The 16,504-nt window shown below is 43.4% G+C and overlaps 1 protein-coding gene across 1 annotated transcript in view; it reads left to right on the plus strand.

Moving 5' to 3' along the window:
* Window positions 1-11,000, plus strand: part of Sptlc1 (serine palmitoyltransferase long chain base subunit 1) — a 71,184-nt gene extending 60,184 nt beyond the window's left edge. The window contains exons 13-15 of the mRNA XM_008847346.3: window positions 4,744-4,861; window positions 7,738-7,811; window positions 9,680-11,000. Of these exons, the coding sequence (XP_008845568.1) occupies window positions 4,744-4,861; window positions 7,738-7,811; window positions 9,680-9,773 (286 nt within the window). The 3' untranslated portion in view covers window positions 9,774-11,000. The remainder of the gene's footprint in view (window positions 1-4,743; window positions 4,862-7,737; window positions 7,812-9,679) is intronic.
* The last annotated feature ends 5,504 nt before the right edge of the window (window positions 11,001-16,504 follow it).

The following is a 16,504-nucleotide window of genomic DNA, read 5'->3' on the forward strand; positions in this document are numbered from 1 at the left end:
GACAACAAAAAGATGGGTTTTGTTTCTTAATCCATTCACCTAGTGTATGTCTTTTGACTGGGGAGTTCAGTCATTTAATATTTAAAGTTATTAATGAAAGATGAGTATTGAATCCTGTCATTTTTATTTCGGTTTACATTCTTTATATAGCTGTACTTTTCCACAGTTACACCTTCATTGGATTTCTTTCCACAAGCCCTTGGGTATAGTCATTCCTTTCTTTAGCTCTTTGTATTGCTTCCAGAACTCTCTGAAGGGCTGGTTTTGTGGACATGAATTCCTTCAGCCTATTTATGTCGTGGAAGATTTTTCTTTCCCCTTTGACCTTTTGGCTGGGTATAGTAATCTGGGTTGGCATCTGTGGTCATTTAAAACTGGGAATACTTTGGTCCAGGCTCTTCTGGCTTTCATAGTTTGCACTGAAAAGTCAGCTATAATCCTAATGGGTTTTTCCTTTATATGTGACTTGTTGTTTCTCTTTTGCAGATTTCAGAATTGTCTCTTTGTTTTTTATGTGTAGTTTTTACTGTGATGTGCTGTGGAGAGTTTCTTTTCTGGTCCTGTCTGATGCTTCTTATATGAGTATGAGCATGTCTTTCTTTAATTTTGGGAAATTTTCTTCCACAATTCTGTTGAAGATCTGGTCCATACCATTATCTTGAGATTCTTCTCCTTCCTGTATGACTATGATTCATGAGTTTGGTCTTTTTATGGTGTCTCACAATTCCTGCATATTCCATTCTTCTGGTTTCTTAAATTTTTCATAATCTTTGCTTGAGTGGTCTAATTCGTCCACTTTATCTTCCAGTCTTGATACTGTTTTCCATTTCATTCATCCTGTTGGTGAGGCTTTCTCCTGTCATTTCTAATTGGCTTACTGAGTGTTTCACTTCCTTCTTCATTTCAGCCTGAGTATTCTTCAGTATTTCTAACTTTTTTCTGAATTCATTCAGAAGTTTATCCCTATCTTCCTTCAGTTCTTTGATTTCTTTTGTGTGTGTGTGTTCTTTAAATTCACTGAATTCTTTTATCATGTTTATAATTGTTCTTTTGAGTTCCATATCCTGCATTATCTCTAAGGGGTTTTCATTGCACTCCTCTAGAGGACTTTTGGTATTTGGTGGGGATATGTTATTTTGGTTTTTCATGTTGTTATTTTTTCCTCTGTGATTTTGACATGTGGATTTCTTTTGTAGTTTCTAATTCTTGTGTGAAACTCAAGGCTTCACGTTTAGGTCTGCTTTTTTGTGTGTGAACTTTATATGTCTTTGTGGTTTACTTTTGGGGCATGAAAACCTGCTTTGTCTAAGCTTCCGGTTCTCTCTTTTGATTTTATATTGGAGTGGCCAGATTGCTTTTGTCTTCAGGAGTTCCCACAGAGGCCAAGTCAGATGAGGATCAGATGCTCTCGGGCTTTCTTCTAAGGTCTGGATTCCAGGAAAGTTTTTGGCCTCAGGAATTTGGGGGTTGGACTGGCCTGGAAGCCGGGCCCTGGAAAGATGCTGGTCTAGGGCAGCTGGTGGCCGTGCCGCCCAGAGATACAAAGACAGATGGGGTCGGGAAGCAGCCCCAAGGGCTCCTGGGGACTGCACTGGGGAGCTAGGTTGGTCTGGATGCAAAGGATCAGGAAGAGGAAAGGTCAGCCCAGGTGACCCAGAAAGAGGCTAGTTGGGTGGTGCAGGCCCAGGGAAGTAGAGGGAGGTGATGGCGGGGCCAGGCCCAGAGTGCTCCTGGGGACCCGAAAAGGCACTGAGTTGGTCTGGATGCAAAGGATCAGGAAGCAGTGGTGTTTCCCCGGGTATCTGGGGCACCAAGACAAGGAATGGGCCAGACCCAGGCTAGGAGGAGAGACTGGCAGGGGAGATGGGAGGGTGAATGAGGCTGGGGGCATCTAGGCTCAGAGGGTGCAATGGACTTGCCCTGGAGAGAGGCCTGCAGGTCCTGCAGGCCCAGGGAAGCAGAGGGAGGTGAGGGCAGGGCCAGGCCCAGAAGCAGTGCTCCTGGGGACCAGAGAAGGCACTGATTTGGTCTGGATGAAAAAGATCAGGAAGCAATAGTGGTTCCCCAGGTGTCTGGGGCTCCAAGACAAGGAATGGGACAGGAGCCAGGCTAGGAGGAGAGACTGGCGGGGGAGATGGGAGGGTGAATGAGGCTGGGGGAGTCAAGGCATGGAGGGCGCGATAGACTTGCCCTGGAGAGAGGCCTGCGTGTCGGAGAGAGGCCTGCGGTTCCTCCATAGGTCTCTTTTTTGAACCATCTTCTGTTTCACTGCTTTATTTACTCATCCCTTTCTAATTAGTACAGGTCTCCCCAAAGTTACTGCTAGAATTTTAGTTGGAATTACATCAGATTCTCTGGTTGATTTTCATCTACGAACAGGACATCACTGCTCATTTCATTTATGTTTTTTAATAGGATTTGACCCCCCCCCATAAAGCCCTTGTACCTGTAAAAAGAGCTTTAATGGAAATTTCTAGATACTGTTTTATTTTTGTGTTTCCATCCATTTGTTTGCTGTCATTATTTTCTCCTTCATTTTTATCCACCCCTTCATAGCATTTATTCTTAGCCCTTCTACTTCTGACATTTAGCTTACTGCTTTTTTTTACTTTCCAGTAAATTTATTAAAGGTAGACATTTTGAAGCAGTGTCTTTACTGCTTAGACCTAAGTAATTTTTCTTTAGCTTTCTGTCATCCGTAGTTTTCCTCCCTTGCTTCAGAAGTTGAGTTTAGGGGAAGTCATTGGCCTGTTCTTTCTCCATCTCCACCAGAACAGAAAGAAGCGTTCCTCCCACACCCCCACCCCTTCTTGCCCCCATGTGCAACTGTTATCAGCCAGTTCTTTTCTGGGCTGTGAGTGCAAGCCATGGTGGCCTTGGGACTGGGACCTAACCCAAGGTTTAGTATTTACCTATTTGGGTGAAGTGACGTGTTTGCCAAGTGCATGAAAAGCTCTGAAACTTCTGGACTTGCACTGCAATTCTTTTCCATTCAACTATCATTGGTCTCGTGTGAATTTGGCCTCAGCACACAAGTAGAGCATTCTGTTGCACTCCTCCACCAACCTGTTCTACCCACACATGACCCAAGCCCATCTGATCAGAGCACAAGCTAGATTGGGTTTAGGTGCCTTCTCTATACTAAGGAAATGACCCTTCTTGGTATACCCAGTCAACATTCACACAGGAGACAGATCTTGAAAGTATGTTGCTTAGTTTCTGCATTGTGAAAACTGATCTAGGTTTCTCCACATTGCTGATGCACTAGATTCTAAGGTTCCAAACTCAGTCCTGTGCCCTTCTCTGTTGAGAGAACCTAGCATGTTGTGTTTTCATGTAAATAAAGGAGATAATAAGTTAGTAATGCTTGATGGTAGCTTGAATGCCAAGCAAGATTAGCTGCCAGCACCTCGCATTAGCATTATTTATAGCTTTCTATCACTGCAGTAAAATACTTGAGGCAGTTAACTGATAAATTGGAAAGGTTTATTTTGCTCATGGTTTTGGAGGTTCCAGGTCATGATTCTTTGGAAATGCGTGGTAGAGCAAAGCACTGATCTCAAGCCAATAAACAGGAAGAGGATGTTAGAGTCCCACATTACCATTCAGAAGGACAATCCTCAGTGACCTCAGGACTTCCCACAAGGCCTACATCCTAAAGGTCCACACCATTCCGTAGTGCTCCCTGGCGTCTACACAGTCACATGGACTTCCACAGACAGGGATTCAAACCACAGAAGCAGCTGTTGTGCAGATACTTTCTGAGTCCTAAACAGGGAAAATGCGCAGTGCTGTCTAGTGCTTCGTTTCATCCCACGGGAAGCAGATCTGAATGAATGCAGCTGGTCTGAAATGCTTAGCCCAGATTCAAATAGGCATGTGTCACGATTTGTATTCTAGGAGATGGGACAAAAAGTCAAATAGTCATTCTTGTTGTCGAGTATCGTAGGCCGAAGTGAACCTGACTAAATGGCGTGCAGCTGTCCTGAATCTTTAATAATCACAAGATTTTACCCCAACACAAATCTGTCTTCCTCCTTGAGACAGACTGCTGTGCAGTTCATCTAAGAAAAATCTTAATCCAAATAAGATTCAAAACAAGTCACACAAGTGAGAAAGTTGTTCAAGCGAACCTGTTGTTGGTAGTAAAAATGTATTAATGTTGAAAATCACATCTCTAGTTTATGGCAGACAGTACACACTAAAGGCTTAGGTAACAAGCATGGACACATAATCATATATTGCAGTAAGTGGCTGTGAAGGGCAATCATAGAAAATAGTGGTAAATCCCTTCTAAAACGGGTGCTAAGGGAGCCCCCCCACCCCAAGATGCAGCATGAGCTGGACCCCAGGTGAGCAGCATTCGCAGGAATAAGAAAGCAGTACACAGTGGCTGAGATGGGAGAGCCAAGTTGAGGAGCCCATAAGACAGCTTCTCGTGTAGTGCAAATAATGGGAGCACCCAGACTGCAGTGGGAGACTGGGGGCGGGGGTGGGGGACGGACAGTGTCCCCCTGAGCAGCAGCCTTCCTTCCTGGCTCATGCTCACAGTAACCAGTCTGCAGGCATTTCCTAGGCTGGAAGGCACCACCCAGGCAGCACATTGGAATCGCATCATGTGGTGCTTCCATCAGGGTCTCTGTTCAGTCCGGTGAGCCTTGACAGTGCCAGCTGTTAAGTTACCTGTGTGAGAGCACTGTGAATCAGCAGTGGACCAACGGGAGTGTGTGCTTGCTTCTCCAGCATTTCTGGACTAAAAGTGGTGGGGGAGTCCCTTTCCCCAGCATTTCACCTCCAACTGGAAGAGAGCACTGGGTCTCGGGAGAAAGATGTGAAACTACTTCAGGAAATCGTAAATCAAGTAAGTATGCAGTTACTCAGTGAACTCCTCACGCCCTTTCCACCCTCCTTTACCTCATTTTTCAGGAAGATCTCTTTGCCCTGAGAGATGGGGTATACCAGACATTACCAGTCACCTAGCTCATGACCGGATTGTCCTAATTCCCTCAGCCCTCCCGGCCAACCCTGCTAAGCTCCCAGGGTTCCTGAAGGGACAGGCCACAGGCCTTCTCTCTCCATGGTGCTGTGCTGTATTTACCCTGTGCTTAGCTTCTCTCCAGAACAGCCCTGCAAAAAACTTAACTGTTCGCCGTTTGCATTTTATGAGATAGGGTCTTACTATGTAGCTCAAGCTGATCTGAAACTCAGTGTGTAGCCCAGGATGAATTTTAACTCATGGGTGATCCTCCTGCCCCAACCTCCTGAGTGTTGGGATTACAGGTGTGAGATACCATGCCTGGCTAAATTTCTCAGTTTCACTAAGATTTTACTAATTACTGCTGAGTTGACCCAGTACACTCTGGGGAAGCTGCTTGGCCAGTGATCTCAACAGTAGCTGCCTCTCCTGAAGCCTCCTTACCATTCTTCCAGTCTTCATTCCACTTCGTGTTCCTGCTCTGAAATCAACTACCAGTCTCCTTAAGAGTAAAGGGAGTGCCTGCCACCTGTCCCCTCCATCCCTGTGGCATGCCTTGAGGGCACTGAGGCACACCAGTGCCCTCAGGTGTGCAACTGGTATGTGAAAGGCCATCTCTAGCTGTGCAGCCTACCCTGGCTGCCCTTCATCTTGTGTATTTGAACTGTGTGATCTGGAATGAGGATCCGTGGAGTACTACATACGGTATGTGATCTTTTGGGATCTGCTGTATTAAAGAAAACAAAAATATAAATGAATCCAGAGTCTGAGAGTCCTAGTTAATGAAACACGTAGAGTATGGTGGTCAGGCTTGCCTTGCTAGCAAATGACCTGTGACATATGTCCTCTTGGGCTCAGCTCTGCAGGCCTAAGGAAAGATAGAACTCCTTAAAAGGACAGAGCATCTCTCCACCCTCTTGACTCTCTCATCATTTTACCCTAAATATGTACAAACACAAAAGTAAGTTTGTGATTTGAGTTTTTAGACAAAGGTAGAAAACAAAACACTGTTTAAAATTCAGTACCAATTAAATGGACAAGCCAGTACAACTTGGGTTCCTTACCTTAACTCCACATGACACTGTTAAGTCCATTTTCAACAGAATTGTCCTCATTGGTAGGGCCAAGGCCAAAGGACACAGAACAGGCCATACAAGCCACGTGTGCCTGAGTTGGAGCCTGTCATTTGTTTTCTGTCTCCCATGGACAGTGGTCCATGCACACCCCTGTGCTTGGACTACTCTTTTCTCAGTGCTAGTGTATCACCTCCATATCAGGCCCCTACTCTGCTTTGTTCTTTTGCATTAGCACAGTGAAACTGCTGTCCGGAGAGATGGAGCTCATATGCACGAAACTACAAACAAACATTCAGAGGGAAGGTGGTTCAGTCAGTACAGCTTGACTTGCAGGCTTATAAGGATCTGAGTTCCATCCCCAGAACCCACATTTTTTCTAAAGTCAGTTGTGATGGTGCATACTTGTAATCTCAACATGGGGGAGATTGGCAAGTACTAGGCCAGTGAGAAACCCTTGCTCAAACAAAAAGGTGGGCAGCTCCTGAGGAGTGATAGCCAAGGTTGTCCTCTGGTCTCCACATGCACCCACATTGACCAAAAGAAATTAATATGAAGTTCATGGACAACTTCCAGCTCCCAAACTCATGATCTGCTGACCTTCCCATGGAACTGGCTGTCTGAGAATTGAGTGAGAAAATCCAGCACAGGGAACAGCACTCTCGGGAAATGTCATTCACAAGAAAAAAACAGAAAGGCCTGCAGCTTCTTTGCACTGTCACAGCCACCACCTTAAAAATCTTCACAGTCTTCTGCCCCACTCTCCTGTTCTTTTCTGTATTTAAAGAAAAAGAATCATGATACCGTAATTCTTATTACTCCTCGTAGAACGGAGAGCTTTGCCAAGTTTATGCTGAGTTTCTTCACAGGACACTGTTTTCACAAACAGCTCTGGTTTGTGATGTCTCTTAGGCAGCAGGGCTAGACACAGAGGCAGGCCAGATGTTCTCAGGAGGCCGGCATGCTTCCAAGTTCACTTCCTAGAACTGGAGTGAGGGAGCAGCTGTCCTGTTGTCTGCACTGTTTCCCATTCCTTTCCGCAGCTTACAGCCACCCTTCTTTGGGCTGAAGCTTTCACTGCTGAGCATTTAAAGTAGTTGTTCTTTTCCTTTATGCATCATGCCCTGCTCTGTGGATCATGTGTGCACAGATGTATGTATGTATGTATGTAAATATACTCCTCACAGCTCTTTTGGAAGTTTGTAATCACTGACTTTTAGTATATTCACAAGACCCTGAGACTACTGGTGCCTAATTCTAGAGCATATCAAACCTATCACCTACCTAAAACCTATCACCTTGTCCTAGAGCTTGCTTTTAGTCAGCCAGCAGACTCCCTGCCTCCCTGTGTTCTCACTCTAGTTTGAAATGGTAGGTTCTGATTGCCCATGGCTTCATAACTTAAAACTTTGTAAAAACACACAGCCTCTTTCCGACATGCAATCTGCAGGGAGCCTAGCCATTCCTCCAAGTGCTCGTGCTCAGAAATCACATAGGCTCTGCATTGGCCAGGCTCTGCAGCCCAACTCACCCACTATCACAGGAAGGGCTGTGAGATGGGCAAACACTCAGCACACACTAGGGCATGTTAACTTTATCTCCTACACTCAGAATGGAAACATGAGTGACAAGTGCACATCTCACTATAATCTCAGTCTGCATTGCTAACATTTCCCTTTCCACCTGCAGTGCATGAACAGACGCGTTGCATTAACTCAGGCGCGCTACTTGGAGAAGGAAGAGAAGTGCCTCCCTCCTCCGAGGTTAGTTAAGATTAAAATACAACCTCACCTTTCTTCTTTAAACTCTGAAATGTATTACATTTGGGAAACTTGAAAGATTAACACAGGATAAGAAAGAATGCCCTTAACATATAGGGTACGCCATGTTCTGTTCTCAAACTAGATGTTTTTAATTTTAACCGAAAAGCACCTCAGGACTAAGTGTCCTCCCAAGTAACTCAAGTGTGTGGTGGCCAAAGAGTGAACTGGTGATAGGTTTTGATCAGCTAATAGTGGCCAGATTCTAACTGCAGTCCTCACTGTGAAGACTCCTGAGGGAAGAGAGCAGCCTGGGTTTGGTCATCTTGCTGACACTGCTGGCCAGAGTCTATGGGTGCTTTGTCCTACAGATACCAAAGCACCTAGGGAAAGCAGAGCAAAGGGAGGATTCACCAACACAGACTATTGAGGTGGTGAAAGAGACTGTTCTCAAAATGCTTACACTGTAATCAGGAAGTGGATTCCCATCAGAGCCCTGGGTCAGAGATCACAAGACTGGCATGATGCTAAGGCTTCCTAGAACAGGTGACACCCTGGCCTTGGACAATCAAGTGCCTATAGTCCCCAAATTCTGATGGTTTGCCTTAATACTTACCATGATGGGAAAACACACCATAGATCATTCTCCTGCCTCTGTTTTAATGCAGAGTCTAATAAGGTACAAGAAATATAAAATCAGTTTTGTATAATTTTATTGACTTTTCCAAACTGTAGGCAAATGTCATGAGCTCAAGAGTATGAAAGGCTCTGAGCTCAGTAGGTTATGTGGATTAGATACACGGGCAGCACAGAGGGTTTGTTGAGGTGTGATCCCACCCTGGGGATGGGATCCCACCCTGGGTAAAGCACCATCTGTGCCCATCAGGACCCTGGTGGGCACCGTGATCTTCAGCAGATGAGAAACTGCACTTTCCTCAGGGGTCTGCAGTGGCTTTGCACACCTCCAAGTTCAAGCTAGAGTCCAGAGCATGAGATACAGGTGGGCCAGGGCACAGCAGAGCTCCCTAAGGAGTTCATTGAAATGCAAATTCAGAAGGCCACGGTGGGGTTAGGTGAGATCTCTGAAGCATCAGCTCAAGCATACCTTATCACTCTGACCCTATGGCTTTCCTTTTGCCCACCTGAATTGCACTTTGTGCTCACTTGTCAGGACAAAGGTTGGACAAGAGCCATACCTATGTTATCTTTAGTGCCCCATGCCCAGCATGTCTAGTGCTTGAAGCAGATGTTGGCAAAGGATGGGGAATGTGATCAATTTTCCTAAGAACTTGAAATTTCCTGCTTTGCCTTCAAATAGTCCAGGACATCCACATTTCTCATTGAATTATTAAATAGGAGCAACAACTTGGTGTACAAATGTTGGATTCCTAAGCTGGGCTGTGGTGGTGCACACCTTTAATCCCAGCACTCGGGAGGCAGAAGCAGGCTGATCTCTGAATTCAAGGCCAGCCTGGTCTACATAGTGAGTTCCAGGCCAGCTGGGGCTACAGGGAGAACCTGTCTCAAAAAAAAAGAAAAAAAGTGTTGAATTCCTGCTTTGGACCAGGACTGCTTGAAGTAGTAGATTGTTGAAAGGACATGCTTGCCAAGCACACTGACAGCTCCAGAGCCGAACATGGACATGAGTGGGCCAGGCAAGAAGCCACGGCTACAGAGAGGTGTTTTAGGCCTGCAGGCCACAGGGCCCTGTCACAGCTACTCCTTCCCGCCACGTGGTAGCAAGGCAGCTGCAGGTGGATATTACTGAGTAGCAGGTCAGCCTCCTGCAGAACTTTAACAGAAGCCTGTCTGGAGCCAGCTGATCTCAGTATAGAATCTGACTTGATTTTTGGTGTCCTTTGTGTTTTCAGCATCAGGGTTGTGGTCACAGTAGAACAAACAGAGGAAGAACTGGAGAAAGCTGCATCCACCATCAAAGAGGTAGCTCAGGCTGTGCTGCTGTAGGCTACAGCCAGTGCCCAGTGGCCTACAGAACTCCTTGGAGACCTCTCGCTGGCCAGGGAGTGACCTAAGAACTCTATGTCATTGGAATCGCTGTTCCGCAGTGTGGCTATAGGCTGAATGCATGTCCATGGACGATGGATGGATTTTTGAAAACACGTTTAAAAGCCCAAGAGCTGACTTTTTAGAGGAAGACAGATGACAACATCTAACTGGTATTTAAATTGTGCCATTTAGTACTGTTCAAATGTTTTACCATATTAGCATTTTATATTCCTTTTGTTGTTAAAAACTGGAGTTTTATTCTTCTTCTCTCCCATCTGTAGTAATGATTCTGTAAGCTCTCCTTCATATTTCATAGAAAAAGACTTTGCAACCTGCTGCTGAGAGGAAATTGTATGTGATACGTTTCCTGTGGGGGAGGGCTGATGCAGCTGCCCTTTTCCAGTCTCTGTCCTGTTGAACTGAATAGTGGCTGATATGCAAAGAAACACCTTTTGGTATTACAAAGTCCATATAATATATTTGAATCCTAGAATTTTCTATGCACTGGATAGTGAGATTGTCATTTCTAATCTTCACATCACTAGCCAGAGAATATTCATGCTACTTCCCAAGCAATAATTTGAATCAAACATTTTATTTTCTTGTAATTGACTTTATATTTATTATATATTAACTTCTAATTGGTTTTCGGAAGAAGGTTACGATGTTGATCCCAAAATGTAAATCGTATCCATGAAATTTGAGACTATCTCAAATGTACTCCTTTCTTATTGGTGGTCTTGTCTATGGACATAAAACTATGAGCTTTTCTAAGCTGAGAAAAACAATGACTTCTTTTCATCTTATAAATTCCAGGTGCCTAAGAAAGGTGTAAAAACGCTAAAAGTGATTTTTAAGTTATCCAGTTTTTTCTTTGGCAAACCAAGTTAGGTGGTAAAGGCTTGAGTTTTTAGCCACATGATAGCAACAGTAATAGCAGTGCCATTATTCCCTTGTTAAAAAGGTAAAGGGATTAGATTTTTTTAATGTAATTCCGTGATCTATGTTCATATTAACAAGCGAACTTCAATGACTTTTTAATGATCTGTGATATTTTAATGTTGAATTTCTCTTTTGCTTGAGGTGCCTTGTGATTGCTGCTGCTCTAAGGATACAGTCCTGTCTGGGGATGAGTCTGTTTTGTTGTGATTTTTAATGAAATAAACCTCCACTTCTGAAGATCCATCTGTTTGCATTTGTAATGCACTCAATACAGCAGCCTCTGAAACTTGACCTTGACCTTTTTGCAAATCTAAGGCAGTATTCATTTTGCAGGTGTGTTTTCTTAAGAAAATAATTTAATTTTTTTAGTCCCTTCTTCCTGTCTAACAAAAGAATATATAATACCTCAACATTTGTAGGTTCCTGTTGTTTTTTTGGTTTTAGGGGTCTTGTTTTTGTTGTTGTTGTTTTGTTGTTTTGACACAGGGTCTCCCTGTAGCCTCAGCTGGCTTAGACTCACTATATAGACCAGGCTGGCTTCCATCTCCTGGAGATCTGTCTGCCTCTGTCTCCTGAGTGCTGGGATTAAAGGCATTGGACCACCACAACCAGCTGGTTCCTGCTGATTTAAGCATTGGTTATTTAGGTCTATGAAAATACCAGAGCCATTGTTTTCATAAACAGATATGAATAGTAACTTGTCAGTGTCCCACAAATGCTTTGTATTATATCATAATTAAGTTGCTTGGATGTGACTGTAATAAATTACAATGCATATGGTAATCACTAAAACAAAGTGACTCAAAAAGTGTAACAAAAAAGTTGCACGCCTTTATACGCCCTCAGTCCCAGCACTTAGCAGCTAAGGTAGGAGGATCTCTAAGAGTCTACATAGTGAGTTCCAGGCCTGCTGGAATTTTTCAAAAAAAAGTTGACAGGAAGTATTCAGGGTGAGGATGTTAGCTCGATTGAATCTTTTCATACACCTTGAATACACACGTGCACCCACACACGCATGTGAACACTCACACATATACATGAGAAGAAGAAAAAGAAAAATAGTTTGGAACATGGTCACGTACTCTTGTAATCCCAGTGTTCAGGAGTCTGAAGCAGGAAGACTCCAAGTTCCAGGCCAGCCTAGGCTACATATAGTGAGACTAGTCTCAAAAATAATAGTAATGGCCAGGTATGGCAGCACATGCTTTAATCTCAGCACTGGGGAGGCAGAGGCAGGTGGATCTCTGTGAGATTGAGGCTAACCTGGTCTACATAGTAAGTTCCAGGCCAGCTGGGGCTACCAGCAGACCTGTCTCAAAATAAATAAATTAATTAATTAATTAATGTGATTATTAAATTAAAATATTAAGGGGAATTAAAATACTAAAATTTTAATCATAACTAATAAGAACAGAAATAGAAAAAAAGATCGGAAAAATTAGCAAAACTTAACTTGAAATTTCCACCAAAGTTTGAATAGACTTTAACAGTGCATTCAAAAGGCTTAAGACTAGCATAGTAATTTTTTTATTTATTTTTTTTTTTTTTTTGTCTTTTTGAGACAGGGTCACCCTGGCAGGCAGATCTCTGTGCTTTTGAGGTCAGCCTTGTTGACAGTGCATTCGAGCCAGCCAGGCATAACAATAATAGCTGGAGGAGCCAAGCATGGTGGTGCACACCTGTAATCTCAGCATTTGGGAAGTGGAGGCAGAAGGTTCAAGAGCCCAGAGGTGGTCATCCTTGGCTGTATTGCAAGTTTGAGGCCAGCCTGGGCCATATGAGTTCCTGTCTCAAAACAACAACCAAGAAAATAGCTGGAGGTTTGAGTTGCCCATTCTAAGTAATTGATAGAACAAGCAGAAAGACAGTTGGTAAGAATATTGAAAACTTGTACAACACTGCAAACCAACTTGAGCCCACTTATATTTATGAAGCACTTTGCACAGAAATTCCGGAATACATTGTCTTTTCAAGAACACATAGAACAGTCTCCAAATTAGACCACATGCTGGCCATAAAACAAGTCAAATGCTAGAAGGTTGAAATCATTTCAAAAATAGATTTTGTTTGGCCACAAAACAATGAACTCAGAGATCAATCCATAGTGGAAGAAAAAAAGCAAACTGGAAAAACCCCTAGTACCCAAGTAGCCAGCACACACCCAAATAATCCACAGATCAAAGAAGTACACAAAAGAGGAATTTCAGTGTGAGGAACTGAAGGAATGCTCAGTGTCTCTGTATTTATACACCTTGCTCCATCCATCTGTCTAGGAAAGACAGATGGATGTCTATGTGAAGAAAAGGGTAGTGTGTCAGCTGGGGGTGAAGTTTCTAGGATAGAAAAAGCACCAGTAACCAACATGCTAGTTCGATTCAACCATGAAAAGGTGAGGCTTCCTGGTTCATCAATATGTAAATAGACTCAGGAGTTCATTGACTTGGCCAAAGCCACAATACCTTGACTTGCCCCTCAGAGACTGAGCTTACACATATAACACAGGAAACCTGAAATTTAGGGAGAAAGGGGGAGGGGTAGAGATTGGTTGTGTACATATGTCATGACTGATCCAGGGTATCAACTTGACTGAATCTGGGATTAACTGAAACAAGAGAGACCTTCTGGATTGGATCATTTGAAACTGGAAGACCCAACCTAAATGTGGGCGTTACCTTCTGATGGCAGCCCATATAAAAGGCCGTGGCAGAAGGGAGCTCTTGCCTTTTGCCCTTTGTCTTCTGTCTCACTGGTGAGTTCGTCTTGCTGCTATGACCAACTTCTTCAGATACCAATGTACACTGAAGACTAGCAGATCTCCAGGAATCCATCAGGCCTTCAGTGTCAGATTGGGACTGCTGAGACATCCAGCCTTGTGGACTGAGCCTCTCCAGGGTGGTGTAGCCATTGTTGGACTACTTGGACGCTGTCCTGTAAGCTAATCTAATAAATACATATATATATATTTCATCAGTTCTGTTTCTTTAGAGAACCCTTACTAATACAACAGTCTTGTACCACATAACGTTTTGGTCAAGGATGAACTACATATACAGAAGTAATTCCTTAAGATCTTATGCCTTGGGCTGGGGTGATAGCTCAGTTGGTAAAGTGTTTGCCTTCTAATCATAAGAACCTTGAGTTTGAGACCCTAGAACGCATGTAAAAGAACCAAGTGTGGTAATGCATGCTTAGAATTGCAGCACTGGGGAGGCAGAGACAGGCCTAACTAGTTAAGTCTCAGGCCAGTGAGAGACTCATACAAAAGGTAAACAGCACTTGAGGAACAATAGCAGCTCAGGTTGTCTCTGGCCTACAAACACACACACACACACACACGTATACCTGCACATGTACATATGTATACACACAAAAAGATTTTATGCCCTAAGACTAATCTTAGTTTGTATAAGTACAGTTAATAATGTTGGCCCTAAAATGAAACAGCCTACAAGCTGGAGATGGAGCTCAGTGTCTTGAGTGGTTGCACAGTATGAAGGAAGCCTTGAGAGTAATTCCCAGTCCTGCATAAACTAGACAGGTGGTGTACAACAGTAATCCCAGTACTCATACTCAGGAACTGAAAGCAGGAGGATCAGAAGTACAAGGTCATCATGAACTATATGAGTTCCAGCCCAGCCTCAGATACTTAAAACCCTGTCTCAAGATAATAAAATACATTCCTCAGTGCATTTCCTCAATTCCTAATGATGCATTCCTCAAACACGTGTCCCCATTGAGTGATTCATGATTGTGTGTGTGTGTGTGTGTGTGTGTGTGTGTGTGTGTGTGTGTGTGTGCAGAGGCAGATATATTTACTATACAGACTTGGCACATGTGATTGTGGGAGAGGCTGACAAGTCTGAAAACTGAAGAGTGCCAGAAGCTGAAGACCTAGGGTAGAATCCTGCAGTTCTTGTCTGAAGGTGGTTCTGGCAGAATTCCCTCTTTCCTAGGGGAAGACAGTCTCCTAAGGTCTTCAACTGACTGGATGAGGCCCACTCAATGGAGGGTAATCTGCCTCAGTAGACGTCTACTGACTTAAATGTTAATCCTGGCTGAAAAGTACCTCCAGAGTAAAACCAGACAATTACTTAACAAAAAATCTAGATACTGAGCCAAAGCAAAGTTGACACATAAAATCAATGACCACAGGTGCCATTTTTTAATCTTGATTATAGAATCCAGTATGTCCCATGGTGAGCGAGCAGAGAAGGAAATCTGGTTGAATGCCAGGGACAGACTTCAAAGAAATTTAGGAAAGGCATTTATTGTGTATGCTGGGAAGCCGAGATCCAGAAATGACTGATTGGCTTAATTATTGACTACCACATCTGGCTGGCTCAACACCCCCCCACCCCGCACCCCCCCCCCTTGGGGTGAAATATCCTTAGCCCTTCACCAAGGCACTCACCCTGTCCCAGCTTGAAGTTCAAAGTCCAGGATTTCTGGGAATGCACAGCAATCCCTAGGTCAGGCCTAGCTGTGTGAACTCTTCCTGGGAATCTGTGAACAAACATCTGTTCACTCTAGATAAGGTACAGATAACAACCAAAGAAACAATTCCACCTCAATCTAGTGTAATAAACCAGTGATTTGGGGTTACATATAACCATATGAGAAAATGTGAGCTGCATATATACCTTCAGGGAGAAGTGGGGCCTCGTGTGACAGATTGTTAAAGTGTTGAAGGACTCAATCTTTTTTTTAATGTGTATGAGTGTCATGCCTGCATTTGTGTAAGTGCACCCATGTCATGCAGTGCTTGTGGAGTTCAGAAGAGAGTGTTGGATTGCCAGGAACTGGTGTTGCAGACGGTTGTTAGCCACCATGGGGGTGCTAGAATTCAAACCCAGGTCTTCTGTAAGACCAGCCCGTGCTCTTAACCTCCAAGCCATCTCTCCAGCCCTTACAGGACTCAGTCTTACGTGGCTCTCACGTTGGTAATCACAGCTGCAGAGACTTCAAGAAAACAACAGCCATGTCATTTATGGGAACATCAAATTCACAAAAATATACATATTTTCCAAGATTGAAAGGAAAGAAAGGGTAATGCAGTAATCCCCAAAATCTCCACAAATTTGATGTAAAGTTATAATCTAAAAATTCAAGGTCAACAAACTCCAAATAGGATAAATCAAAGATATACACATGTAGACATACATGTAGACATTCAAAGTCAACCTCCTATAAAACAGACCAAGAGACCATGTTTAATGCCTCAGGAGAAGAAAAATCATTGCATACAAAAGAACAACATTCAAATAAGGCTAAGTGATTACCAGGAAAGAAAAAAAAAATGTGGATAACAAGAAATTGAGTTGAAATATTCATAGTGCTGAGAGGAAAAATTTATCAACCAACTATATTCAGCCAAACTACCCTTCAAAAATGAAGTTAACATAAAATCATTCCCTGAGGCCCGGCATAGTGGCACATGCCTTTGATCCCAGCACTTAGGGAGGCAGAGGCATTTGGGTCTCTGAGTTCAAGGCCAGCCTGGTCTACATAGTGAGTTCCAGGCCAGCTGGGGCTACAGGAAGACACTGTCTCAAAAAGGACCAATAATTAATTAATTAATTTTAAAAAAGCATTCCCTGATTAAGAATATCTGGCTAGGAAGCCTGTCTCATAATAAATAGTAAAGGAAATGGTACCAAACAGTAAATCAAATTCATATACAGTAAGCACAGAGTTAATAAAGTGTGCAAAGAAATTAACAGACCAAGAAGGCTTAAGTTGTATAAAGC

Source organism: Nannospalax galili, unplaced genomic scaffold (genome assembly GCF_000622305.1).
Source record: "Nannospalax galili isolate Female #2095 unplaced genomic scaffold, S.galili_v1.0 scaffold762, whole genome shotgun sequence".
Taxonomy (NCBI): domain Eukaryota; kingdom Metazoa; phylum Chordata; class Mammalia; order Rodentia; family Spalacidae; genus Nannospalax; species Nannospalax galili.